Here is a 27,101-nt window from a genome sequence, read left to right as displayed (position 1 = left end):
AATATAGCAAATAAAACACTGGAATGGTAGATTTGCAATGGAAGAATGTGCAAAGTAGAAATAAAAATAATGGGGTGCAAAGGAGCAAAATAAATAAATAAATGAAATACAGTATGGAAAGAGGTAGTTGTTTGGGCTAAATTATAGGTGGGCTATGTACAGGTGCAGTAATCTGTGAGCTGCTCTGACAGTTGGTGCTTAAAGCTAGTGAGGGAGATAAGTGTTTCCAGTTTCAGAGATTTTTGTAGTTTGTTCCAGTCATTGGCAGCAGAGAACTGGAAGGAGAGGCGACCAAAGAAATAATTGGTTTTGGGGGTGACTAGAGAGATATACCTGCTGGAGCGTGTGCTACAGGTGGGAGATGCTATGGTGACCAGCGAGCTGAGATAAGGGGGGACTTTACCTAGCAGGGTCTTGTAGATGACATGGAGCCAGTGGGTTTGGCGATGAGTATGAAGCGAGGGCCAGCCAACGAGAGCGTACAGGTCGCAATGGTGGGTAGTATATGGGGCTTTGGTGACAAAACGGATTGCACTGTGATAGACTGCATCCAATTTGTTGAGTAGGGTATTGGAGGCTATTTTGTAAATGACATCGCCAAAGTCGAGGATTGGTAGGATGGTCAGTTTTACAAGGGTATGTTTGGCAGCATGAGTGAAGGATGCTTTGTTGCAAAATAGGAAGCCAATTCTAGATTTAACTTTGGATTGGAGATGTTTGATATGGGTCTGGAAGGAGAGTTTACAGTCTAACCAGACACCTAAGTATTTGTAGTTGTCCAGGTATTCTAAGTCAGAGCCGTCCAGAGTAGTGATGTTGGACAGGCGGGTAGGTGCAGGTAGCGATCGGTTGAAGAGCATGCATTTAGTTTTACTTGTATTTAAGAGCAATTGGAGGCCACAGAAGGAGAGTTGTATGGCATTGAAGCTTGCCTGGAGGGTTGTTAACACAGTGTCCAAAGAATTATAAGTATACAGAATGGTGTCGTCTGCGTAGAGGTGGATCAGAGACTCACCAGCAGCAAGAGCGACCTCATTGATGTATACAGAGAAGAGAGTCGGTCCAAGAATTGAACCCTGTGGCACCCCCATAGAGACTGCCAGAGGTCCGGACAGCAGACCCTCCGATTTGACACACTGAACTCTATCAGAGAAGTAGTTGGTGAATTAAGTGAATTAAGTTTAAATGTAACTTTTTGCATTATTTAGGTAGGGTAACTTCCTTTTTGGGTCATTGCATTTGGGAGTATTTGCATCTTGAGTCTGAGATTATTTTGTTATTATTATTTATTTTTTATGAAAAAATATTAATAATTCATTTGGGGCCTTTGGGGGGGAAAATAATATTGCTGGTGGGCCAGATTTGGCGCCAGTTGGGGAACCCTGATTTATAATATGCATATGATAAATATTACCCCACTACACAGGAACACCCGTGCTAAACTAGAATCGGTTCTGTTCCTTTATTGTTTATTTTATTAATTTTTTTATCTACTTCTACATCCTACTGTCACTTTGAATTGTGTCCTAACTTTGTTGATCTGCTACTACATATATGCATTTAATATTTTGTTATGAGTAACACATAACTTTTGGTAACAAACAACATTTTCTACCTTCTTTCGAAGGTAAAGACCGCTTTTGGAGAACTGTTATGAGACAGGAAAGGACTGACAATGAACTGTAGATTGTGTTTATTGAGTAGGCCTAGGTACATTCAATTAAAGAAATTTAAAAGTTTCATTGACTTTTAATCAAATCCCGGCTGACTGTTTCTTTGCTCTAGAAATATAATTTCTCTAAGTTAGTGGAATGGCTCTTAGTTTTATGACTCATCTTGGTCTCGTCCAATTTCAAGAATCACAGAGTGAACACTGGGTGTTTGTGCCTTATAAGCTGAGCAGCGAAGGGAGACATCGGGTGATCATCCTCCTTGGCTGCTCTCCATCTCCTTCCTGACATTAGTCTTTCTCAGGAAGAGAAGGGGAGGGGAAGCCCTCCTCTCTCATCCTTCCCCAGCATCACCAACACAAACAGAAACACTTGGAGTACTGCGGCAGTAGCTATGCCCGCCATGTGTTTTTCCTTTTAAACCCCTTCACAGCTTTCTCTGGCCTCCCTCCCTCGCGCTCACCTCTCTTGCTCCCTCATCATCTCCCCTCTGTTTTTTGCAGCTGCTCACTGATGCAGATGGACATGCATTAAGACCATTAAGAACATCTTTAGTTTTCCCCACACACATCTGAAATATATATTTGGACCATACAGGTCAGTTGAAAAGCACTTAATGCAACTTTATTGACCTAATTTTAACTTCCGGGGAGTATGTATTAAGACGAATCCAACCCACTTATTTAGCTGCCCACTCTAAAACCTGTTGAACCAAATTGTTGAACTCATATTAAATGGGTTGTACATACTTCTTATCTTCTTCCAAAGCTCAGATTTAATGCAGAGTGTGTGATTTCGACCTTTCTGTATAGCCTACTCTGTCATTATTTTGCCAAAGGGCATTTTGCCAAAGGGTATTTCAGTGAATGCAACCAATTCAATGAACCGTGATTAATCCTATTGTTTACATGTGCTCATTGGGTGTGAATACAAGTCTTTGCAGAATTTGGTTACCTGCTTTGTTTTTACCAGGTTTGTTTGAAAAACATTTTGGTCCGTTTTTGTCCGATACCGACACCGACACCGACAACTGTGACGTTTCATGGGGTCATGCTTTGGACTCGAATAATTGAAAGGAATTGATATTGTAAATACATGATATTTGTTTACCTCCAACTCCCTTTCCGAGTAGGATAGATCGATGGAACTTGAATTTGTTTCTCACATGTTTGTTCAGTTCTCTTTCTGTAACATGCTGACAATTGTCACGACTCAAACCATGTTAGCCTGCTGAGCTAAAGACTAGGCATTAGCTTTAGTCTCAGACAAAATGTTACTCATCACATGAGTATAGTGAACCAGGGTTTGGATATATATTTGCTTGTCTGTTGAAGGATGTAGCTACCATTTATAGTGGGATTCAACACCAACTAGGCATACAGTAACAGTCAAAAGTTTGGACACATCTACTCATTCAAGGGTTTTTCTTAATTTTAAAAATGTTCTACATTGTAGAATAATAGTGAAGACATCAAAACTATGAAATAAGTGTGCAAAGCTGTCATCAAGACAAAGGGAGGCTACTTTTAAGAATCTCAAATCTAAAATTTATTTTGATTTGTTTAATACTTTTTTGTTACTACATTATTCCATATGTGTTATTTCATAGCGTTGATGTCTTCACTATTAAAAAAAATAAAGAAAAACCGTCAAGTGAACAAGTTATGAACATGCCCTTCGTGAACCAGTCAATTACTGTCTATGCACACACTGCATGGCTTACATGCTGTGTCCTCACAAGGGAGAGGTTACTAAAGTGCATCCTCTCCTCCTAGCAGGGAACACTAGGTTCCATTAAAAGAGGACAGAAAAGGTCAGAGGTATTTGTGTATCGCTCTGAAGGATTATAACAGAAAATCCAATTAAACTGGTAGCCACCGCAATCAACGGGATTAGCGTTCAGCTAGCTGTGTCCATTAGGTGAATAGCAGGTTACTATAGGCCATTCCACTCCCGGCTAGGGGATGATTTCATTTACATTTTATTTACAGCTTTAGCATATATGATTGATTTAGAGTGAGGCAATGTTTCTCAACTCTAGTACTGAGACCTTGGCCACTGGGTTACACATTTTTGTTCTAGCTCAGCACTAACCCACCGGATCTAAATAATCAAGGTCTTGAATCGGGTGTGCTAGTGCTGGGCTAGAACAACAATGTGTTCACCGTTGACACAAATAGGCTGTTCAAACAGAATAGATAAACAGCTCATGTAAAAATTGAATGAATTCTAAAACGTATGAGAATAACTTAATTTATAAAGCATATTTTATGAATGCAGCAAAATGCTTCACAAAAAGCACCCCAAAAAACATTACTCCCACAGTGTGGGTTGATTTGAATCACACCATGAGCATGTTTGGGTGGGAACCCTTCTAATACCAAGCATGTTCTGTGGTCTGAAATGTGAGCATGAGGAGATTACAATGTAATATACACCCACCCAGATAGGTGCATTCACTTAGAAAACACAAAATACAAATATGCCCTTTTAACCCGAAACACAGAGGGTTTTATTCGAGGAGGAGGGAAAACATAGACAGATTTAAGCAGGTACTGTGTGAAGTTGAAAGCCTAAAGTGCCATTGTGAGGCTGATTGAGGGTTTAATATGGTTCTGCTTTCTTTTGTACCCGGCTTTCAGGTTACAAGACCCTGCTGAAAGGGATCTCTGGGAAATTTACCAGCGGCTGCCTGGTGGCCATCATGGGTCCCTCAGGAGCTGGGAAATCTACGCTGATGAATATTCTGTCCGGCTATAGGTGAGCCACAGGCCTGACACTTAACACCCAATAGGTGTAAAGGTCGCTGATAGATGAGTAACTTACAAGAATCACGCCACACCTACAGTTCTGGGCATTAAAAAGTTGTCATTACAAAAAGCCTTGCTGCAGCTTGCTATTACCTTTATGTTACTCTCGCAGGGTGACGCCAAGTTCATTCGCAATAATTTAACATTGACCCAAGTCATGAAATACATTTTTGAGAATGATTACTATATGACTTTTTGTATATATTCAATTTGTATTTTATGTTTATGTTTTCATGTTTGAACCTGTTAGTCCTCTTCCAATCGATGACCACTTGGGAAATACGTGTTGTTCATGTTGTTTACGTTACTCTCTGTTCTCTGTTGTTTCTATTTCTATTGTTCACTTCTCTTTTAAACACAGATATAAATCAAGTCTATCATATGGATCAAATGCATAACCCAGGTATGGCTTTGCCCTCTGTCTGTAGGGAAACGGGGATGAAGGGGGAGATCTTGATCAATGGACAGCCTCGTGACCTGCGTTCTTTCAGGAAGGTCTCGTGCTACATCATGCAGAACGACATGCTTCTGCCTCACCTCACAGTACAGGAGGCCATGATGGTAATTTATTTACATTTTATTTAACCTTTATTTATCCAGGAAGTCCCATTGAAGTCAGAATACCTATTTTACAAAGGAGACCTGGCCAAGAGGGCAAGTCAATAGATCAAACACATTACAGTGCATACACAATGGAAATTTATGCTCCGGAAGTAAACAATAAGTTAAAAGGGTGGAACATTTAGAACGCTGCAGATAGAAATGCTATGTATTAGAGGCATCAGAATTCCTTATTCCACATTGTCTTTTCTAAGCAATGCATTTATATGTAACATTGTGTACTCCTAAACTTGGGCTTTCTTTTCATTAATAAGATACACCTTCTCTACATGGTTGCTTCTGAGACATGAAAGATTGCATGCACCTGCACACAGCCAAAGTGTGAACTAAATCTTCCTCTCTCTCTCCTAGGTGTCTGCTAATCTGAAGCTCCAGGAAAAGGATGAGGGCAAGAGAGACATGGTAAGAGAGTTGTATGGGAACGGCTTCAGAATCCTCCCTCACCTTAATCTCCTGCATGTTTCCTGATCCTCAAACTGGAAACTAGGACCAGTTACTATTTCAGCACTGGAGTTAACCACTAACCACTGATACAGGGTCAGATATTATGCTTATTACCCTTATGCTTAAACAGATTCTTTGGGATTTTGGCAATGAAGCCCTTTATCTACTTCCCCAGAGCCAGATGAACTATTTTTATGTCTCTTTGACTCCTTGCTGTCCCCAGTCCACCTGGCCGTGCTGCTGCTCCAGTTTCAACTGTTCTGCCTGCGGCTATGGAATCCTGACCTGTTTACCGGACATGCTACCTGTCCCAGACCTGCTGTTTTCAACTCTCTAGAGACAGCAGGAGCGGTAGAGATACTCTGAATGATCGGCTATGAAAAGCCTACTTACATTTACTCCTGAGGTGCTGACCTGTTGCACCCTCGACATCCACTGTGATTATTATTATTTGACCCTGCTGGTAACCTATGAACATTTGAACATCTTGGCCATGTTCTGTTATAATCTCCACCCGGCACAGCCAGAAGAGGACTGGCCACCCCTCATAGCCTGGTTCCTCTCTAGGTTTCGTCCTAGGTTCTGGCCTTTCTAGGGAGTTTTTCCTAGCCACCGTGTTTCTACACCTGCATTGCTTGCTGTTTGGGGTTTTAGGCTGAGTTTCTGTACAGCACTTTGAGATATCAGCGGATGTAAGAAGGGCTTTATAAATACATTTGATTTGATTTGTCCCATATGAAGGACATTAGAGGTAGTTTCTCTAGCCAATGCTAACTAGCGTTAGCACAATGAGTGGAAGTCTATGGGTATATGCTAGCTAGCATGCTAGTAAATACCATAGACTTCCAGCCATTGGGCTAACGCTAGTTAGCATTGGCTTGCAAAACAACCTCAAACTTCCTTACCTACTGGACACAGAGACATACAAATAGTATCCACTAGTTCATCTGACTCTGGGCAGTAGAGAAAGGGCCTCATTGCCAAAATCCTGAAGTATTCCTTTAAGGTTTGCAATAAGGGTTGGGTATCTGACCCTAGATCTGTGATTAATGTAGACATACGTATATGTTAAGTTGCTGAGAGGAAGGGATGTGGTTACAGTGCTTTTGCAAAGTATTCAGACCCCTTGACTTTTTCCACATTTTATGTTACAGTCTTATTCTAAAATGGCTTAAATAGTTGTTTTGCCCTCATCTATCTACACACAATAGCACATAATAACAAATCAAAAACAGGTTATAATTATTTTTTCAAAAATAAAAGATGGAAATATCACATTTACATAAGTATTCAGACCCTTTATTCAGTACCTTGTTGAAGCACTTTTGGCAGCGATTACAGCCTCGAGTCTTCTTGGGTTTGATGCTACAAGCTTTGCACACTTATATTTGGGTAGTTTCTCCAATTCTTCTCTGCAGATCCTCTCAGGCTCTGTCAGGTTGGATGGGGAGCGTCACTGCACAGTTATTTTTAGTTCTCTCCAGAGATGTTCGATTGGGTTCATGTTCGGGCTCTGGCTGGGCCACTCAAGGACATTCAGAGACTTGTCCCGAAGCCACTCCTGCGTTGTGGTGATTTTTCTTTATCAAATGAGCAGACAAATTTATCACAAGTCACAATTCTACTTAAACTAAATCTTTATTCACTTATTAATAAGGAAAGCAGGTCACACCACACACACAAGTGAATGATTTGAGTGCTCTGCAATAACGAGGCTAGTCAACACAACACTCTTGACTGTTGGGTTGAGAGCCCCAACACAAAGAATACCAAGATCTTTTATATGGCAAAGATCAAATCAAACTTTATTTATTTTGAATTTTAAATAAAAAATTAAATACAAAAATAATTATTTATAACAAAAAACACAAGTTTCATTAAAGTATTAGAACATGAAGGACAAACAAGACGCTTTGTTACATGTATCAATCTTTCCACAACAGAGCCATCCTTATGTGTGAGGGTGCGTGTGCATGATAGTGATATAAAATATATGTCATAGCTTCCTTTTTCATGATCACAATCTTGTGAAACCCGAACCCTCCAAGAGGGTTGACTGCGGTGGGCACAGTTCCTCAGTAGCTGTCCCTCAACCATTCGAGATCCCTCCCTCAGCCCCCCCCCCATGGAAAAAAAAATACAATGAATTCCATTCCCCACCCCCAAAAACCCCCCAATGCACCAACAACCAAGCGATTTAACTAAAGAGAAAAAAGGAAAAGACAGAAGAAATTAGCAAACAACAATGCAAAAAAATACAAATAAAAAATGTATACATTTAAAACAAAGGACATCAAGGACAACTGAAATCGTAACAGCAGGGCCTGCTTTATTTGTTTGTGTGCATATCTGGCACTATTACATCTATGTGTGTGTTCTTGTATGTGTTTATTTGAATGAGAGTGTGTGTACAAACACCTGCACCTGCATGTGACAAACTTTATTTGTCACATTCGCCGAATACAACAAGTGTAGATCTTACCGTGAAACGCTTACTTTACAAGCCCTTAACCAAAAGTGCAGTTCAATAAAGAGTTAAGAAAATATTTACCAAATAAACTAAAGTAAAAAATGATAAAAATAACACAATAAAATAACAATAACGAGGCTATATACAAGGGGTACTGATATCGAGTCAATGTGCGGGGGTACAGGTTAGTTGAGGTAATTTGTACTTGTATGGTAGGGGTGAAGTAACTATGCATAGATAATAAACAGCAAGTAGCTGCAGTGTACAAAACACATGGGGGGGGGGGGGGGGGACGACAATGTAAATAGTCCAGTGGCCATTTGATTAATTGTTCAGCAGTCTTATGGCTTGGGGGTAGAAGCTGTTAAGGAGACTTTTGATCCTAGACTTGGTGCTCCGCTAAAACTTGCCCTATGGTAGCAGAGAAAACAGTTTATGGCGGGTGACTGGAGTCTCTGACAATTTGTTGGGCTTTCCTCGACACCGTCTAGTATACATGTATAGGTCCTGGATGGCAGGCAGCTTGGCCCCAGTGATGTACTGGGCCATACGGTCTACCCTCTAGCGCCTTGCGGTCAGATACCGAGCAGTTGCCATACCAGGCAGTGCTGCAACCGGTCAGGATGTAGCTGTAGAACTTTTTGAGGATCTGGGGACCCATGCCAAATATTTTCAGTCTCTTGAGGGGGAAAAGGTGTTGTCATGACCTCTTCATGACTGTCTTGGTTTGTTAGGACCATGATAGTTTGTTTGTGATGTGGGCACTCAACCCACTCCACTACAGCCCCATCGATGTTAATGGGGGCCTGTTCAACCCGCCTTTTCCTGTAGTCCACAATCAGCTCCTTTGTCTTGCTCACATTGAGGGAGAGGTTGTTGTCCTGGCACCACACTGCCAGGTCTCTGACCTCCTCCCTATAGGCTGTCTCATCGTTGTCGGTGATCAGAGACTGTTGTGTTGTCAGCAAACTTAATGATGGTGTTGGAGTCGTGTTTGGTCACACAGTCGTGGGTGAACAGGGAGGACAGGAGGGGACTAAGTACACACCCTTGAGGGGCCCCAGTGTTAAGGATTGTTATGGTAGACGTGTTGTTGCCTACCCTTACCACCTGGGGGCGGCCCGTGAAGAAGTCCAGGATCCAGTTGCAAAGGGAGGTGTTTAGTCCCAGGGTCCTGAGCTTAGTGATGAGCTTTGTGGGCACTATGGTGTTGAATGCTGAGCTGTAGTCAATGAACAGCATTCTCACATAGGTGTTCCTTTTGTCCAGGTGGGAAAGGGCAGTGTGGAGTGTGATTGAGATTGCGTCATCTGTGGATCTGTTGAGGCGGTATGTGAATTGGAGTGGGTCTAGGGTATCCGGAAGGATGCTGTTGATGTGAGCCATAACCAGCCTGTCATAGCACTTCATGGCTACCAATGTGAGTGCTACAGGGCGGTAATTATTTAGGCAGGTTACCTTAATTTCCTTGGGACTATGGTGGTCTGCTTGAAACATTTAAGTATTACAGACTCGGTAAGTGAGAGGTTGAAAATGTCAGTGAAGAGACTTGCCAGTTGGTCAGCACATGTTTTGAGTACACGTCCTGGTAATCCATCTGGCCCCGCGGCTTTGGGAATGTTGACCTGTTTAATGGTCTTGCTCACATCAGCTACCGAGAGCTTTATCACACAGTTGTCCAGAACAGCTGGTGTTCTTGTGCATGCTTCAGTGTTGCTTGGCTCGAAGCGAGTATAACAGGCATTTAGCTCGTCTAGTAGGCACTGGGCAGCTCGCGTCTGGGTTTCCCTTTCTAGTCTGGGTTTCCCTTACTGGTTTTCAAGCCCAGCCACATCCGACAAGCGTCAGAGCCGGTGTAGTAGGATTCAATCTTAATCCTGTATTGACTCTTTGCTTGTTCGTTGGTTCGTCTGAGGGCATTGCGGGATTTCTTGTATGTGTCCGGATTAGTGTCCCGCTCCTTGAAAGACGCAGCTATAGCCTTTAGCTCGATGCGGATGTTGCCTGTAATCCATGGCTTCTGGTTGGGATATGTATGTACAGTTACTGTGGGGACGATGTCGTCGGTGCACTTATTGATGAATCCGATGACTGAGGTGGTATACACCTCAATGGCCATTGGATGAATCCCGGAACACATTCCAGTCTGTGCTAGTAAAACAGTCCTGTAGCGTTGCATCTGCGTAATCTGATCACTTCCGTATTGAGCGAGTCACTGGTACTTCCTGCTTTAGTTTTTGTTTGTAAGCAGGAATCAGGAGGATAGAATTATGGTCAGATTTGCCAAATGGAGGGTGGGGGAGAGCTTTGTATGCATCTATGTGTGTGGAGTAAAGGTGGTCTAGAGTTTTTTTCCCCCTCTGGTTGCACATGTGACCTGCTGGTAGAAAGTAGGTAAAGGTTTGCCTGCATTAAAGTCCCCGTCCACTAGGAGTGCCGCTTCTGGATGAGCATTTTATTGTTTGCTTATGACCTTATAGAGTTGGTTGAGTGCGGGCTTCGGTTTGTGATGGTAAATAGATGCCTACGGATAATATAGATGAGAACTCTCTTGGTAGAGAGTGTGGTCTACAGCTTATCATAAGGTACTCTACCTCAGGCGAGCAATACCTCAAGACTTCTTTAATATTAGACATCGGGCACAAGCTGTTATTGACAAATAGACACACACACCCACCCCTTGTCTTACCAGACGCAGCTTCTCTGTCCTGCCAGTGCATGGAAAATCCCACCAGTTCTATATTATCCGTGTCGTCGTTCAGCCACGACTCGGTGAAACAAAATATATTACAGTTTTTAATGTCCCGTTGGTAGAATAACCTTGCTCGTAGGTCATCGATTTTATTTTCCAATGATTGCACATTGGCCAATAGAATGGGAGTTTACTCACTTGCCTACGAATTCTCAGAAGGCAGCCCGACCCCCGCAACCTTTTTCTCCGTCTTTTCTTCAAACAAATGACTGGGATATTTCTCTCTCTCTCTCTCTCTCTCTCTCTCTCTCTCTCTCTCTCTCTCTCTCTCTCTCTCTCTCTCTCTCTCTCTCTCTCTCTCTCTCTCATTGTGTTGGCTATAGACCTGTTGCCATTGTATGAAGTTCTAACCAATGACCTAGACTGTTTATGTATGTGTATCTTATATTATCATCTAGCTTGTTAGTAAATAAAGTATCAACTCAACTGGTGTGGTACGGAATGATTTAGTGAGACCCGGGTTTGTGCAGATTTACGAATTATGCGACGTTCAGAATGAGACTGATTAGGAAATTAATTAATTAGTGACTGCTATGATATCGATAGTCTGATATTTTTTTTGCTAATTTGGGAAACAGTAACTTTATTAAACAAACTTTTCCCATGGTGCCCCAGGTTGAGTTCATGGTTACCTGATTAATTTAATTAAGTAATTGTAAACATAGTTTATTATTAGATGAATAGCAGTCGTCACATTAATAATACAAACGTCATGTTCTGACATGCATGGTCAACTGTGGGACCTTATATAGACAGGTCTGTGTCTTTCCAAATCATGTCCAATAAATTGAATTTACCACAGGTGGACTCCAAACAAGTTGTAGAAACATCTCAAGGATGATCAAAGGAAACAGGATGCACCTGAGCTCTATTTCATGTCTCATAGAAAAGGGTCTGAATACTTATGTAAATAAGGTGTTTCTGTTTTTAATTTTTAATACATTTGCAAACATATCTAAAAACCTGTTATCACTTTGTCATTATTAATGAGAGCAAAAAAGTATTTTAGAATAATAATAATAATATGTAACAAAATGGGAAAAATGGGAAGGGGTCTGAATACTTTCCGAATGCAATGTAGGTGTTTGTAACCTTCCTGTGTTGTTTTTAAGGTGAGGGAGATTCTGACGGCCCTGGGCCTGCTTGAGTGTGCGAAAACTCGAACGTCACATCTTTCAGGGGGGCAGAGGAAAAGGCTGGCCATCGCCCTAGAGCTTGTCAACAACCCTCCCATCATGTTCTTTGATGAGCCCACCAGGTCAGAAGGTCCTATTGTACATCGTATAGAACACATGCATGTGTGTCAGTGGCAAAGAAAGTCCTGACGTGACAATGGATTATAACATGCCACGGCCTAAGCACACTGTACAGTCCATATTTAGAGTCAATGCTATTCTTTCATAAGATGTACAGGCAATACAACGTCGTTGTTGAGTGTAGGTGTTATTTGTGTTCCTTTTTGTGTGTTTTTTTCTGTCTTGTTTGTGTTTGTGTTGTAGTGGAAATGTCCTGTATTTACCAAATCATGAGACCAAACCACCACACAAGTCAGAGTTATCATAAAGTCCATCTTTAATTATTATAAGCTCCATCACAACCCTGTGACTCTCAGATCAATTCTGTGTCTATCAATGAATTATCCGAGAGTGCTTACAAAACAGTTCTTAGTATCATTTATAGCCAAGACACACCCATCTTAACTCACATGACGAATAACAGATCTTAGGAACATTACAAAGGAAGACTTTACTTGAGAGAGGAGTATCCCATAGCCAGACAGCATTAGCTATAAATTATCGTTCAGTTTGCTATCCTAAAACGAGGTTCTACTTCTCGTTCTTGGTACAACATAGTACCAAGACATTACCTCATCCACTAGCATATATCAAATACACCCCTCCTGGACAAGATCACAGAGACACAGTGACTGGCACACAGACATTGTGGAGCCTAGAGATAATTGGTTCCCCCTCAATCACCCCTTCACATGGTTTAAAATATATGTTTACATATGAAGACAAGCTTGACCTCTCCCCTTTCTGTGGCCCAAGTAACTGAACCCTGACAGAGAACAGATAACTGCAACCGGCCAACACTATTATCCAAAAATAGACATTCTAATGACATATCTCACATAAGCATGCAATAAAATGAATAAAACATTTTAGTTATAAATGTTACCTAAATAATTCTGATTCTGCTACGACAGTGTCTCCACCAAAATAAATCTGAAAGAACAATTCCAAGGTTAACCTATCCTCTTTTGGAAAAGAGGATGCAATTGAATATTGTTTCTCCCAGTTGGCTTCTGGTTAGTAAAGACAATCTCATCAGGGGCACAGATGAGTCCCAAAGTCCTTAATGGCCAAAAAGCAGCCTTTTATCTTTCTTTGGTTTCGATTTGTACGATCTGTATGGATTTGCCTACTCCTGAAGCGCACACTAAATTGTCTCTTGGCACTGTGATAAATCGAGTGTGAAAATGACCTTACAGTAAAGTACATTTGTTGTTTTTGTTGCCTGGGATTAGGAATATGATTTGATGTGATTTTTGAATGACTACCCCTCCCTCTGTCCCCCATACATACAACATCTGTAAGGTCCTTCAGTCAAGTATTGCATTTCAAGCACAGATTACACTACAAAGACCAGGGATATTTTTTGAAAGCCTAATAAAGAAGGACAGTGATTGGTAGGTGGGTAACAATAACAAATCAGACATTTGAATATATCTTTAAGCATGGTCAAGTTAATTATGCTGTGAATGGTGTAGTAATCACCCAGACGCATTAAAGATTCCGTCCTCCTTCTGAACTGAGCTTGCAGGACAGGAAGGAAACTGCTTAGGGATGTAACCATGAGGCCATTGGTGATTTTAAAATAGCTACAGAGTTCAATGGCTGTGGATGGGAGAAAACTGAGGATGGATCAACAACATAGGTGTGACGCCGCAATAATGACCTAAATGAGTGAGTGAAAAGAAGAATGCAAATATACAGCGTAAAAATATTCCAAAACATGCATATGTATGAAACATGGCACTAAATTAATACTGCAAAGGGATACACTTTTTGGCCTAAAAGCAAAGCCATAAGGCTTTGGGGCAAACACAACACATCACTGAGTAAATGCCTCCTTATTTTCAAACATGGTGTTGGCTAAAACATGATATGGTGATGCTTGACATTGGCACAGACGGGAGTTTAAGCTATATGGAATTGTTTTAAAAAGATCATAGATCTTGAACACCTTGAAGTATCAACATTATTTATTTAAAAAATATTTGATTAAATGTTTTATTTGGCATTACTGCTATTAGCCCATACAAACGCATTGAATAACAGGTTTACTACATGGAATAACAGATAGTCCCCCCCCCCAAAACTCTAAAGGAGGTTTGTTCTGAAGTGTCTGTTCTATATCTGAGAGATAGAAGAAAGATCAGAAAAATTATATATATATATATATATATATATATACTTTTCCTGATCTTTTTTCCTGATATATACAGTGCCTTGCGAAAGTATTCGGCCCCCTTGAACTTTGCGACCTTTTGCCACATTTCAGGCTTCAAACATAAAGATATAAAACTGTATTTTTTTTGTGAAGAATCAACAACAAGTGGGACACAATCATGAAGTGGAACGACATTTATTGGATATTTCAAACTTTTTTAACAAATCAAAAACTGAAAAATTGGGCGTGCAAAATTATTCAGCCCCTTTACTTTCAGTGCAGCAAACTCTCTCCAGAAGTTCAGTGATGATCTCTGAATGATCCAATGTTGACCTAAATGACTAATGATGATAAATACAATCCACCTGTGTGTAATCAAGTCTCCGTATAAATGCACCTGCACTGTGATAGTCTCAGAGGTCCGTCAAAAGCGCAGAGAGCATCATGAAGAACAAGGAACACACCAGGCAGGTCCGAGATACTGTTGTGAAGAAGTTTAAAGCCGGATTTGGATACAAAAATATTTCCCAAGCTTTAAACATCCCAAGGAGCACTGTGCAAGCGATAATATTGAAATGGAAGGAGTATCAGACCACTGCAAATCTACCAAGACCTGGCCGTCCCTCTAAACTTTCAGCTCATACAAGGAGAAGACTGATCAGAGATGCAGCCAAGAAGCCCATGATCACTCTGGATGAACTGCAGAGATCTACAGCTGAGGTGGGAGACTCTGTCCATAGGACAACAATCAGTCGTATATTGCACAAATCTGGCCTTTATGGAAGAGTGGCAAGAAGAAAGCCATTTCTTAAAGATATCCATAAAAAGTGTTGTTTAAAGTTTGCCACAAGCCACCTGGGAGACACACCAAACATGTGGAAGAAGGTGCTCTGGTCAGATGAAACCAAAATTGAACTTTTTGGCAACAATGCAAGACGTTATGTTTGGCGTAAAAGCAACACAGCTCATCACCCTGAACACACCATACCCACTGTCAAACATGGTGGTGGCAGCATCATGGTTTGGGCCTGCTTTTTTTTTCAGCAGGGACAGGGAAGATGGTTAAAATTGATGGGAAGATGGATGGAGCCAAATACAGGACAATTCTGGAAGAAAACCTGATGGAGTCTGCAAAAGACCTGAGACTGGGACGGAGATTTGTCTTCCAACAAGACAATGATCCAAAACATAAAGCAAAATCTACAATGGAATGGTTCAAAAATAAACATATCCAGGAGTTAGAATGGCCAAGTCAAAGTCCAGACCTGAATCCAATCGAGAATCTGTGGAAAGAACTGAAAACTGCTGTTCACAAATGCTCTCCATCCAACCTCACTGAGCTCGAGCTGTTTTGCAAGGAGGAATGGGAAAAAATGTCAGTCTCTCGATGTGCAAAACTGATAGAGACATACCCCAAGCGACTTACAGCTGTAATCGCAGCAAAAGGTGGCGCTACACAGTATTAACTTAAGGGGGCTGAATAATTTTGCACGCCCAATTTTTCAGTTTTTGATTTGTTAAAAAAGTTTGAAATATCCAATAAATGTCGTTCCACTTCATGATTGTGTCCCACTTGTTGTTGATTCTTCACAAAAAAATACAGTTTTATATCTTTATGTTTGAAGCCTGAAATGTGGCAAAAGGTCGCAAAGTTCAAGGGGGCCGAATACTTTCGCAAGGCACTGTATATATATATATTTTTACATGTATTTAACCTCTTATTTTAGGCACTAAACAGTCTCCATATACTGTTTACTTCCATACATGTTTTCAAATGGTACCGGGGGACCTTCAAACGAGTCTTGTAACGCTGTGGGCGTCCTAGAGCAAAACAACCGGCATGTACAGTACCAGTCAAAATGTTTGGACACACCTACTCATTCAAGGGTTTTTCTTTATTGTTTACTATTTTCTACACTGTGAAGACATCAAAACTATTAAATAACACGCATGGAATCATGTAGTAACCAAAAAAGTGTTAAACAAATCAAAATACATTCTTTAAAGTAGCTACCCTTTGCCTTGATGACAGCTTTGCACACTCTTGGCATTCTCTCAACCAGCTTCATGAGGGAGTCACCTGGAATACATTTCAATTAACAGGTGTGCCTTGTTAAAAGTTCATTTGCATTTGAGGCAATCAGTTGTGTTGTGACAAGATAGGGGTGGTATACAGAAGATAGCCCTATTTGGTAAAAGACCAAGTCCATATTATGGCAAGAACAGCTCAAATAAGCAAAGAGAAATGACAGTCCATCATTACTTTAAGACATGAAGAAAAGTCAATGCGGAAAATGTCATGAACTTTGAAAATGTAGCCCAAATAAAGGCTTCACAGAGTTCAAGTAACAGACACAGTATCTCTGGGCGGCCTGGCATTTCTTCTGTGTGGCAGTCCTGGAGGAAGTGTGCGACCACGCACATGCACAGTTTAGAGGGAACATTGTTCATAATCAGCGGCGACCCGTTGCCAGCTAAACAGGTGGGGCTCTGAATGGCCTGTTTTACATGCATTGATACATGTCACATATCAGTTTGCAAACAATATAAAAAATTAAGAATTTAGTTTATAAAGCCGCATGTCTCTTTTTTGCTTTCTTGAGTCAGGCAGGTGTTTCAGCCTATCTTAGTGCTTTCTGTGGTGGTGGGGTAACCAGCAGAAAATACGGAGCGAAGGGGTTGGTAATGTTCTCTAGATGCACCGTGATTGGCTCTGTGTTCTGTCACTAATGGGGACACTATGTCACCGCAAAATCTACGGGGAGACCTCAAAAATTCAAGCCACTTGGGTGCTGCGATAGAGTTACTGTACATTAGAAGTGCCCATCCAAGAAGGCTCAAGGGCATTGGCCACAGATAAAATGACGTCAAATCACGATATATCTACAGTAGCTTTGATTGGACTGATCAACATCATACTTTCAAAATCTTAGCTAGCAAGCTAGAATTCATCATCATGAATCAGGTCAACAATCTACTGGCAAATCCTTTTCAATCCTTGTCATATAAATATAAATTATAGATAAAACATATCGGTGCTCCTCAGCCATTGGACATAAACATTACACAACAAGATGTAAATCGCAAATTCAACAATGAGTGGTTTGGAGGGAATCAGTGGCTAACAGCAGGCATTGCAAAACACCCACTAGCCTGCTATTCAGTGGATTGGATGTGTGGTCCAAGTCTGGGTTTTAGGGTTTCTTTTACAAGTTTAAATAGATCCAGCTTGACTTCTGCCGCTTTCAAAACAACTGGAAACTCGGAAATGGGAAATCTCAGACTTCAGTGAGTTCAAGACAACTGGGAACAATGAGCTCCGACTAGGAAAATACATTTTGAATGGTCATCCAACTCGGAATTCCAAGTCGTGGACTCTGGCCTCTTATTTGAGCTCCGACCTGAAGATCACTAACATCATGATTCGACCTTGTTTTTTCCGAGTTCCTAGTTGTCTTGAAAGCACCATAAATCCAGAGAATGATAGACTTTGATGACAAAATTTGCCCACGAAAGACCGCCACACCACCTTCCTGTTCAAGTGAGCACAGCACAACAAGGTGAGTCCAAAAATGCCTTGTATGCTGCTGCATAAAGGATGTTATATGCCAGAGGTATGCCAGGGGTACTGTAGCTAAGAAAGTCATACTAAGTTTATGTTGTGCTAGTAGCCCATGTACCTCATCCCAATAATTTGGTCCCTTTTCCCCTCATAATTTAGCCTACTGTTCTGACTTGGTGGTGCACATTTAGCCTATAGCATGTTTTAGAGAAATGTCATCATCGAATATTGTAAGAGCTTTCATTGTCTGCTTATATTCCCCCTTTATTTTTCCTATGGTTCTGACTTGGTGTACACAGAGAATACTGTAAGAATGACCCATGTTCTGAATTCTGTCACTGTACATTTCAAAAGTGCTGAACAAATATGACTATGTCCGTCCTAGTTCACTCATTAACGTCTTAATCAAAATTACATTTAGCCTCTTATCCGCTCACCGTCCCATTATGCCATAGTTGTAATTGTCAGTAAAAAATCAAATTTGTTTAAGCAAGTCAGACATATCAGCTATGTTTTTTTTAAAGGCAGTAAATAAGGCTGAATGAACTGTTTCGCTACCAGACAAGGCTCCTCTGATAGCCAGGTGTAACAGTGGTAAGGTGTTGGCCCTAACAGTTTGTGGGTGACATTTGTCACCGTTATAGTTCAATTAATGTATTGTTTAATGTTGTGTTGTGTTGTGTAGTGGCTTTGTTGTGTAGTGGCTTGCATCTAAAAAATGTGTTTTGAGTTAGCCCCACCAAGATTGACATTCTACTTTCGCCGGTGGTCATAATACAAGACGATTTTGTGAAAATACCAGTTTTCGGGATGTCTCATGGTCTGACAAACACCTCTCCAGCTCTGTTACCTTTCACTGCAGATAGGGAAGTGTGACATTGGCAGATGCAGTGGATTGAGACACATCCAATGCAAATACAGCTATCTCTAACTTAAACGGACAGATTTTTATAGGGATTTTTGTATTATGCTGAAACAGGGTTGGGGTCAATTTGAATTCAAGTCAGCCAATTCATGAAGTAACCTGCAATTCCAATTCAATATTCTAGAAAATATTTAATTTGATTTTCAATGACTTCTCAATCAATCAAGAAGGAGAAACTGTTTTTGAGAGCAGCAGCATGCAGCGTCTCCTAAAGGGATTTATTCCTCATGTCAAATCCTCTGATGCCTTCTAAGACGGACACTTCATCTGCCTCTTTATCCTCTCTCTCAGCCGCCTCCGACTGCTTAACTGCACTGTGATACACACTCCCAATCCACATAATTTTCTCACCTGCTCAAAATTACTGACATGATTCATATCAGTGCCCAGTGGTAGGACCATTAGATCACAAACAAGAACGTTAACTTAAGTAGCTAATGTTAGTCATTGTGAAAGCCCCCTTTGTGCCCACTCTGAGCAATTGTTGATTGCAGGCTCCTTGAAACAGATGTAGAAAAAAGGATGAGGGGTAACCAAACACTGGCCATGGAAAGGACTGTACAGGATTCTGTACCAACTCACATTAGTTGTCGGTAACGTTTTCCCCCAAGAAACAGTTCTTCAAGAAAGGCATGGACAAGAGGGACTGTATGTTGCTGTGTCATTAACGTGCCAAATAGTTCAAGTTTATGCGATGTTCTTCTCCCAGTTCACTTCACTTGTTTGCTCTCCACGATGATGATCTAAGATGTTACGTTAGGTGTGCAAAAGCCAATCTATTCTTTGTTTTGACATTGTCCACCATATACTAACCTTGGCCCCTATACCTTGTTTTGCAGTGGCCTGGACAGTTCCTCCTGTTTCCAGGTGTTGTCTCTGCTGAAGGCCCTGGCCTATGGTGGCCGCACCGTTATCTGCACCATCCACCAGCCCAGCGCCAAGCTCTTTGAGCTCTTCAACAAGGTCAGCCTCCAACCTGGCCTACTGCTAGCCTGAGTTCCAGATCTGTTTGAGTTGTCTTACCAACTCCTACGCCATTGGCGTGATAACATAAACAGATCTGGGATTCAAGCAAGCCTACTGCATGGGAATCTATGAAAGGCCCAATGAAACCACAGGATCACAGTTGGAAATGTATGTAGTAGCCACACATGTGGCGCAATACTTATGGTCCCTAAATGAATGGTCTGCTAAATTAATGTACTGTATCCTGATTGCTTTGTGCCCCTGTGTTTCCCTCCCTAGCTGTATGTCCTTAGCCAGGGCCAGTGTATCTACAGAGGGAAAGTGCCTAACCTGGTACCTTACCTTAGAGAGCTGGGGCTCAACTGCCCAACATACCACAATCCTGCAGACTTTGGTGAGAAACTCTAACCAGTTTAATGAGAAACAAGTCAAATGTGGTATAAAGCATTCTAGAAACTATTATATCTATTAGTTCATCCGAAAATGAATTTTCTCAGAATAACTTTACAGATGGTTCGTGCTTCTACACCTGCATTGCTTGCTCTTTGGGGTTTTAAGCTGGGTTTCTGTACAGCATTTCGTGACATCAGCTGATGTAAGAAGGGCTTTATAAATTAATTTGATTGATTGATTGGTTCCTCATGCAGTATTCACTGGGGTTTCTGTGACATGCGTACCTCAAATCAAATCAAATCAAATCAAATTTTATTTGTCACATACACATGGTTAGCAGATGTTAATGCGAGTGTAGCGAAATGCTTGTGCTTCTAGTTCCGACAATGCAGTAATAACCAACAAGTAATCTAACTAACAATTCCAAAACTACTGTCTTGTACACAGTGTGAGGGGATAAAGAATATGTACATAAGGATATATGAATGAGTGATGGTACAGAGCAGCATATGCAGATACAGTAGATTGTATTGAGTACAGTATATACATATGAGATGAGTATGTAAACAAAGTGGCATAGTTAAAGTGGCTAGTGATACATGTATTACATAAGGATACAGTCGATGATATAGAGTACAGTATATACGTATGCCTATGAGATGAATAATGTAGGGTAAGTAACATTATATAAGGTAGCATTGTTTCTCCATTTGATCCCAGTGATGGAGGTGGCGTCTGGGGAGTACGGTGATCAGACGGCTCTTTTGGTGAAGGCCGTGCAGGAGGGGAAATGTGAGCAGGTCTACAAGACAGACATGAACGATGGACCCCTCAACCCCTTCCTGTGGCACAAATCTTCTGAGGAGGTAAAAGGGGGATTAGTGTATTACTACAGCTCTCAATGGGTTGAAATGAATAATCTCATTGAGGTGATATTTTCAGTCAAAGCACTTCAGGTTATGCAGTCTCTCTCTCTCTCTCTCTCTCTCTCTCTCTCTCGCTCAGGATTCCCCTTCCGGTGAGGGCTGCCACAGTTTCTCGGCCAGTTGTCTGACTCAGTTCTGCATCCTGTTCAAAAGGACATTTCAATGCATCATTAGAGATACAGTAAGACATACTTCCGCACACTGATTTGATTTTGTACTGCAACAGCTTCCGCCTCCCTAAAATAACCAAATGTTACATAATGAACCCCAAACACTTTAATAAAATTAAAAGCATATGAAAATAATAACAGAAGAATAATAGCAAAAGCACAATGGATAGGAAAATATATAAACCTTTTTTTTTCTCCGACTGTTCTGGTCCTACAGGTGCTGACTCACCTAAGAATCACCTCTCACATTGGGATTGGGATTCTGATTGGCCTGCTCTATCTGGGCATCGGCAACGATGCCAAGAAAGTGCTCAGCAACTCCGGCTTCCTCTTCTTCTCCATGCTCTTCCTCATGTTTGCTGCTCTAATGCCTACTGTTCTGACGTGTGAGTATTCTCAGCTCTTCTTAATGACAGACATCTGCATGCGTTGATTTAGTGCATGAATTCACAACAGTCATAAGCCATTGTATACAGTATGTTAGGAGTAGACTTTGCTGAGATGTACCTTGCACTGTTTCTGATTACCGAAATGAGATTACTATGAGCCTGTTTTCTCCATCTCTCTAATTGCAGTCCCTTTGGAGATGGGAGTGTTCCTAAGAGAGCACTTGAACTACTGGTACAGTCTGAAGGCTTACTATCTGGCCAAGACTATGGCAGACCTCCCCTTCCAGGTAATAACAATGTCACAAATAACCCTGGAGGATCATTTTTAGTAGTGTGTTGTGTCCCAAAAAATCTGTAAGTTGGTATTTCATCAAAATGCAAAAATAGAGAAAAAAACACACAAAAAAAACATAACGATTCACTGAAAAGAGCAAAGGTATTGTAACTAAAAAAACCTGGTATGGGAGCTCAAAGGGGCTTTAGCATCGAGGCCAAAAAGTAATTCTGTTTCAGAATTTCAGACAAATCCCACAATAACATTACATAAGGAGGCTTTTGTGGCGGCAGGTAGCCTCGTGGTTAGAGCGTTGGGCCAGTAATCGAAAAGTTGCTGGATCGAATCCCCGAGCTGACAAGGTAAAAATCTGTCATTCTGCGCCTGAACAAGGCAGTTAACCCACTGTTCCCCGGTAGGCTGTCATTGTAAATAAGAATTTGTTCTTAACTGGCTTGCCTAGTTAAATAAAGGTTAAATACATTTCTTTATAATTTACGCTTCACCAGAGGTTTACTGCATGTTTTCATTTATTGTAATGAATTACATCTAATTTGGCTTTTTTTCAACAATTCAAAATGATTATTTCAAAGCACAAAAAGCTTGGCTTTGTGTTTTAGTTTAATGCTTCAATGATACACAGTGTGTTTTCCATGGTGAGGTACTGTTGGCTGAACATGAGGAATGTGAGGTGGCCGTATCACAATCCTAGTCAGCAACAGCTTCTCCTGGTGTTGTGCCCTTCACATAAGGACGCTGTCCTTCCAATCTGTCAATGTGTGGTTGGGTGTATGCAACTGTGCGTGCATGTGTTGGGGGTCGAGAAAAAAAAGCTGAAAAGACCATTTCTGTGTCCACAAATACACAATCAAGTATTTTTCTTATTTTGCTTCACAGATAGTGTTCCCAGTCGCCTACTGCAGCATCGTCTACTGGATGACGTCCCAGCCGCCTGACGCTGTACGTTTCATCCTTTTCTTGGCCCTGGGAGTCCTCACCTCTCTTGTGGCCCAGTCTCTGGGCCTGCTGATAGGAGCGGCTTCCACCTCGCTACAGGCATGTCCTCCATTCTCTCAATACTAACACGAGATAATAACTGCTATACCTTAAGCGGGCGGGTGTTAATTAAGAAGCGCGGTTTGACGGGTCATGTTTCGGAGGACGAATGACTCAACCTTCACCTCCAAAGTCCGTTGGGGAGTTGCAGCGATGAAAAAAAGATCGAAATTGGGGAGAAAAAAGGGGGTCAAATAAAAATATATATTTTGTCCTGGGGCTGGTCTAAGCATAGTACCGCCCCTGTACCACATACTGTATGCCCCCGGAGACAGCGTTTTTATCCCCTGTTCCACCACTCACACTCTCTATAAATACAACTTTTTAAAATGAATTAAACATATCTTTATATATGTTTTACTATATTTCGTATTTACACAGTACCAACCTATAGTATATGCATATAATTATATGTTTCTCAGGGTGGTACCCAATTCTATTCTAAGCAGACGATTAACCGCAATATGTACATGTAAGATGGTTACAGTGAGTCACGTGCTGCCTCTGATTTTGCGCTTGTCCATGTCTCAGGTTGCCACATTTGTAGGTCCGGTGACTGCCATACCCGTGCTGCTTTTCTCTGGCTTCTTTGTCAGTTTTGACACAATTCCGTGGTATCTTCAGTGGATGTCATACATTTCATATGTCAGGTAAATAGTTTTTCAGATACTTTTCAGACTTTCAAGGGCCCTGATTTTTTTGGCACTTGAACAGTAAGGGAAAGTGGGTTATGTTGAGCCAAAGGGTTAATTGAGCCACTCCTTGTTTCTAGGAAACCATACACAAAATGAATAATATGACCCAATATTTAGGAAGATATCATGGAGTCTGTGAAGGAAGAAACCATATGGAAAAATTAGTAAGCAATTTAGGCCCCCCAAAAATTCACATAGTCAAATTAATGTATTGTTTTACGATTGTTTTATACCTCAGTTGGGGCCTATTTAAGCTACAATTTGAGGTCCTAAACCTAGCATGAAAGTGCATCCTTATAACTGTGTGCTCTAATATAGTCAACATTTTTGCTTTGGGGTAAGTTGAGCCAATGGCCACCATACCCCATACAAATGATTACTTACAACAAATATGTTTAATGCATGGTATTTTTGCAATGTGTCATGCATATGAATTCAACGGAGTGCATTTTATTGTTAAAGAGCATCATGCCTTGTGTATACAAATGTAAAACAACCAGGAATCTAGTCCCAATTGAGGTTCTTGAGAGAGCAGCCAAGGTTTTATGTGAATTTTGTTATCTGTTCATAAACTTCAATTAATCTACTCAGTCTGCAACCTAGAGTTTGTAAGATTTTGGTTGAATGAAGCAGAGTCCCATCTTACAAAAATCAAAGTATTTATTCACGAGAACGTTCTGAAGAATCCAGGTCCTGCAGTACCTAGCTTCTGTAACCGTAAAAGCCTTGGTTTCATGCATGTTAACATTAGAAGCCTACTCCCTAATTTGTTTTACTCACTGCTTTAGCACACTGCCAACCCGGATGTCTTAGTTGTGTCTGAATCCTGGCATAGGAAAACCACCAAAAACCTTGAAATCTCCATCGCTAACTTTAACATTATCCGCCAAGATAGAACTGCCAAAGGGGGAGGTGTTGCAATCTACTGCAAAGATAGCCTGCAGAGTTCTGTATTACTGTCCAAGTCTGTACCCAAACAATTTGAGCTTCTACTTCTAAAAATTCACCTTTCCAGAAACAAGTCTCTCACTGTTGCCGCTTGTTAATGACCTTCCTATGCACCCAGCTGTGTCCTCGATACCATATGTGAATTGATTGCCCCCCATCTATCTTCTGAGCTCGTGCTACTAGGTGACCTAAACTGGGACATGCTTTTAACACCCCGGCCATCCTACAATCCAAGCTTGATGCCCTCAATCTCACACAAATTATCAATGAACCTACCAGGTACAACTCCAAATCCGTAAACACGGACATGTCATCCTAACTAACTCGCCCTCCAAATACACCTCTGCAGTTTTCAATCAAGGTCTCAGCGATCACTGCCTCATTGCCTGCATCCATAATGGGTCTGCGACCAAACGACCACCCCTCATCACTGTCAAACGCTCCCTAAAACACTTCGGCAAGCAGGCCTTTCTTATTGACATGGCTGGGGTATCCTGGAATGACATTGACCTCATCCCGTCAGTAGATGATGCCTGGCTATTCTTTAAAAGTGCCTTTCTCACCATCTTAAAAAAGCATGCCCCATTAAAAAAATGTAGAACTAGGAATAGATATAGTCCTTGGTTCACTCCAGACCTGTCTGCCCTTGACCAGCACAAAAACATCCTGTGGCGTTCTGCATTAGCATCGAATAGCCCCGTGATATGCAACTTTTCAGGAAAGTTATGAACAAATATACACAGGCAGTTAGAAAAGTTAAGGCTAGCTTTTTCAAACAGAAATTTGCATCCTGTAGTACTAACTCAAAAAAGTTCTGGGACACTATAAAGTCCATGGAGAATAAGAGCACCTCCTCCCAGCTGCCCACTGCTCTGAGGCTAGGAAACACTGTCACCGCCGATAAATCCACTATAATTGAGAATTTCAATAAGCATTTCTCTACGGCTGGCCATGCTTTCCACCTGGCTACCCCTACCCCGGTCAACTGCCCAGCACCCTCCACATCAACCCGCCAAAGCCCCCACCATTTCTCCTTTACCCAAATCCAGATAGCTGATGTTCTGAAAGAGCTGCAAAATCTGGACCCCTAGAAAATCAGCCGGGCTAGACAATCTGGACCCTCTCTTTCTAAAATTATCTGCCGAAATTGTTGCAACCCCTATTACTAGCCTGTTCAACCTCTCTTTCGTATCATCTGAGATTCCCAAAGATTGGAAAGCTGCCGCAGTCATCCCCCTCTCCAAACTGCTACTGTCGTGGAAAATCGGTTCAAATATGACGCGATCAAGAACTTTGTGAAAATCAATAGGCTTCTAATAAAAAGGTATCGCAAGCCGGAGTGGTCCGCGGAACACACACTTTTCAGAGTTTTCTGGCTCTGATTTTATACACATACAAATACATAAGCCCATCCTACATGCAAATGAAGTTACATCCCAATTCGTGCATCCTGCTTGTTCAGCCCAATAACGCCCATATCTGCTTTCCGTCAGATTATAATGATGACAAGACCCTTGCTTTGTCCCTTCACTCAGCTTAATGCGTTCCTTTGTATGTGTGGTATCTGGGGTCAGCAGACTGTGTCTCCTCTGATTTTAGCGTGCTCAGCTATACTAAAAATACTATACATTCCTCTATGCTATAGGCTTTGATCCTGTAATTAGCTCCATCTGTTCCTTTGTATGTGTGCCTTTATTTCGGATCAATAGACTGTGTGTCTCCTCTAGTTTTAGTATGTCCAGCTGTCCTGGCGCACAACGTGGGGCCCTCTCTCCATGTGGTTGTCTAATATCAGCAGGCTATGTGTCTCCATTTTTAGTGTTTCTAGCTGTCCTGGTGCCCATGTGTTGCCCTCTCCCATGGCCCTATGGTGGCTTCCTGTCCTATACAATAGACAATGCATTTTACCAGAATGGCAAATGCACTCTATAAATGTATCTCTCTATTGTGTTACAATATTTATGTTCCTCCATATATGTACATAATTTCTCCCAAATAACCCTCCTCTGGTGCTTAATAAGCACCACAAACTTAAAAGGACATATATGGAGCATAATCCCAACAGTTGATTAACAAAAAAACAAAACTTGCACATCACCTTGACCAAACATCTCCAGATCCTATTTGAAACATAAAAGACTCACAAAACCCAATTAGACCAAACATCTCCAAACAATAACATATCTAGGAGTAAAATATCTAATTAGAAACATTGAAAGAAAACCTAACTAGACCAAACATCTCTAGTATTTCATAAGAGTAAAAGATCTAGTTCAAAACATTTAAAGAAAACCTAACTAGACCAAACATCTCTAGTATTTCATAAGAGTAAAAGATCTAGTTCGGTATAGAAACAACAAAAATAATACATAACATTTTGTTGAAGCATGAGCATGTAAGTACATAGCCTTGCCTGAGGTTATCTCAGTTACAAGAAAAAGAAAAAAAATATATATAATAAAGCAATGAGTAAAATAATAAATTGAATATGAGAAAACACGAGGCCTCCATGCAGTTACAAAATAAAATTGACACAACATCATTCTAAATTTAAGCTTTCAACATGATCCTCCC

At 41.1% G+C, this 27,101-nt stretch overlaps 1 protein-coding gene across 1 annotated transcript in view; it reads left to right on the top strand.

The window, feature by feature from the left end:
* Window positions 1-27,101, top strand: part of LOC139382517 (ATP-binding cassette sub-family G member 1-like) — a 53,960-nt gene that overhangs the window by 10,398 nt on the left and 16,461 nt on the right. Inside the window, exons 3-14 of the mRNA XM_071126608.1 lie at window positions 4,313-4,430; window positions 4,909-5,041; window positions 5,453-5,503; window positions 11,880-12,025; window positions 19,550-19,673; window positions 19,956-20,070; window positions 20,790-20,935; window positions 21,075-21,176; window positions 21,383-21,551; window positions 21,741-21,841; window positions 22,726-22,884; window positions 23,416-23,534. Coding sequence (XP_070982709.1) covers window positions 4,313-4,430; window positions 4,909-5,041; window positions 5,453-5,503; window positions 11,880-12,025; window positions 19,550-19,673; window positions 19,956-20,070; window positions 20,790-20,935; window positions 21,075-21,176; window positions 21,383-21,551; window positions 21,741-21,841; window positions 22,726-22,884; window positions 23,416-23,534 — 1,483 coding nt within the window. The remainder of the gene's footprint in view (window positions 1-4,312; window positions 4,431-4,908; window positions 5,042-5,452; window positions 5,504-11,879; window positions 12,026-19,549; window positions 19,674-19,955; window positions 20,071-20,789; window positions 20,936-21,074; window positions 21,177-21,382; window positions 21,552-21,740; window positions 21,842-22,725; window positions 22,885-23,415; window positions 23,535-27,101) is intronic.

This window comes from Oncorhynchus clarkii, chromosome 24 (assembly GCF_045791955.1).
Source record: "Oncorhynchus clarkii lewisi isolate Uvic-CL-2024 chromosome 24, UVic_Ocla_1.0, whole genome shotgun sequence".
NCBI lineage: Eukaryota > Metazoa > Chordata > Actinopteri > Salmoniformes > Salmonidae > Oncorhynchus > Oncorhynchus clarkii.
This window is presented reverse-complemented; position numbering and strand designations above follow the sequence as displayed.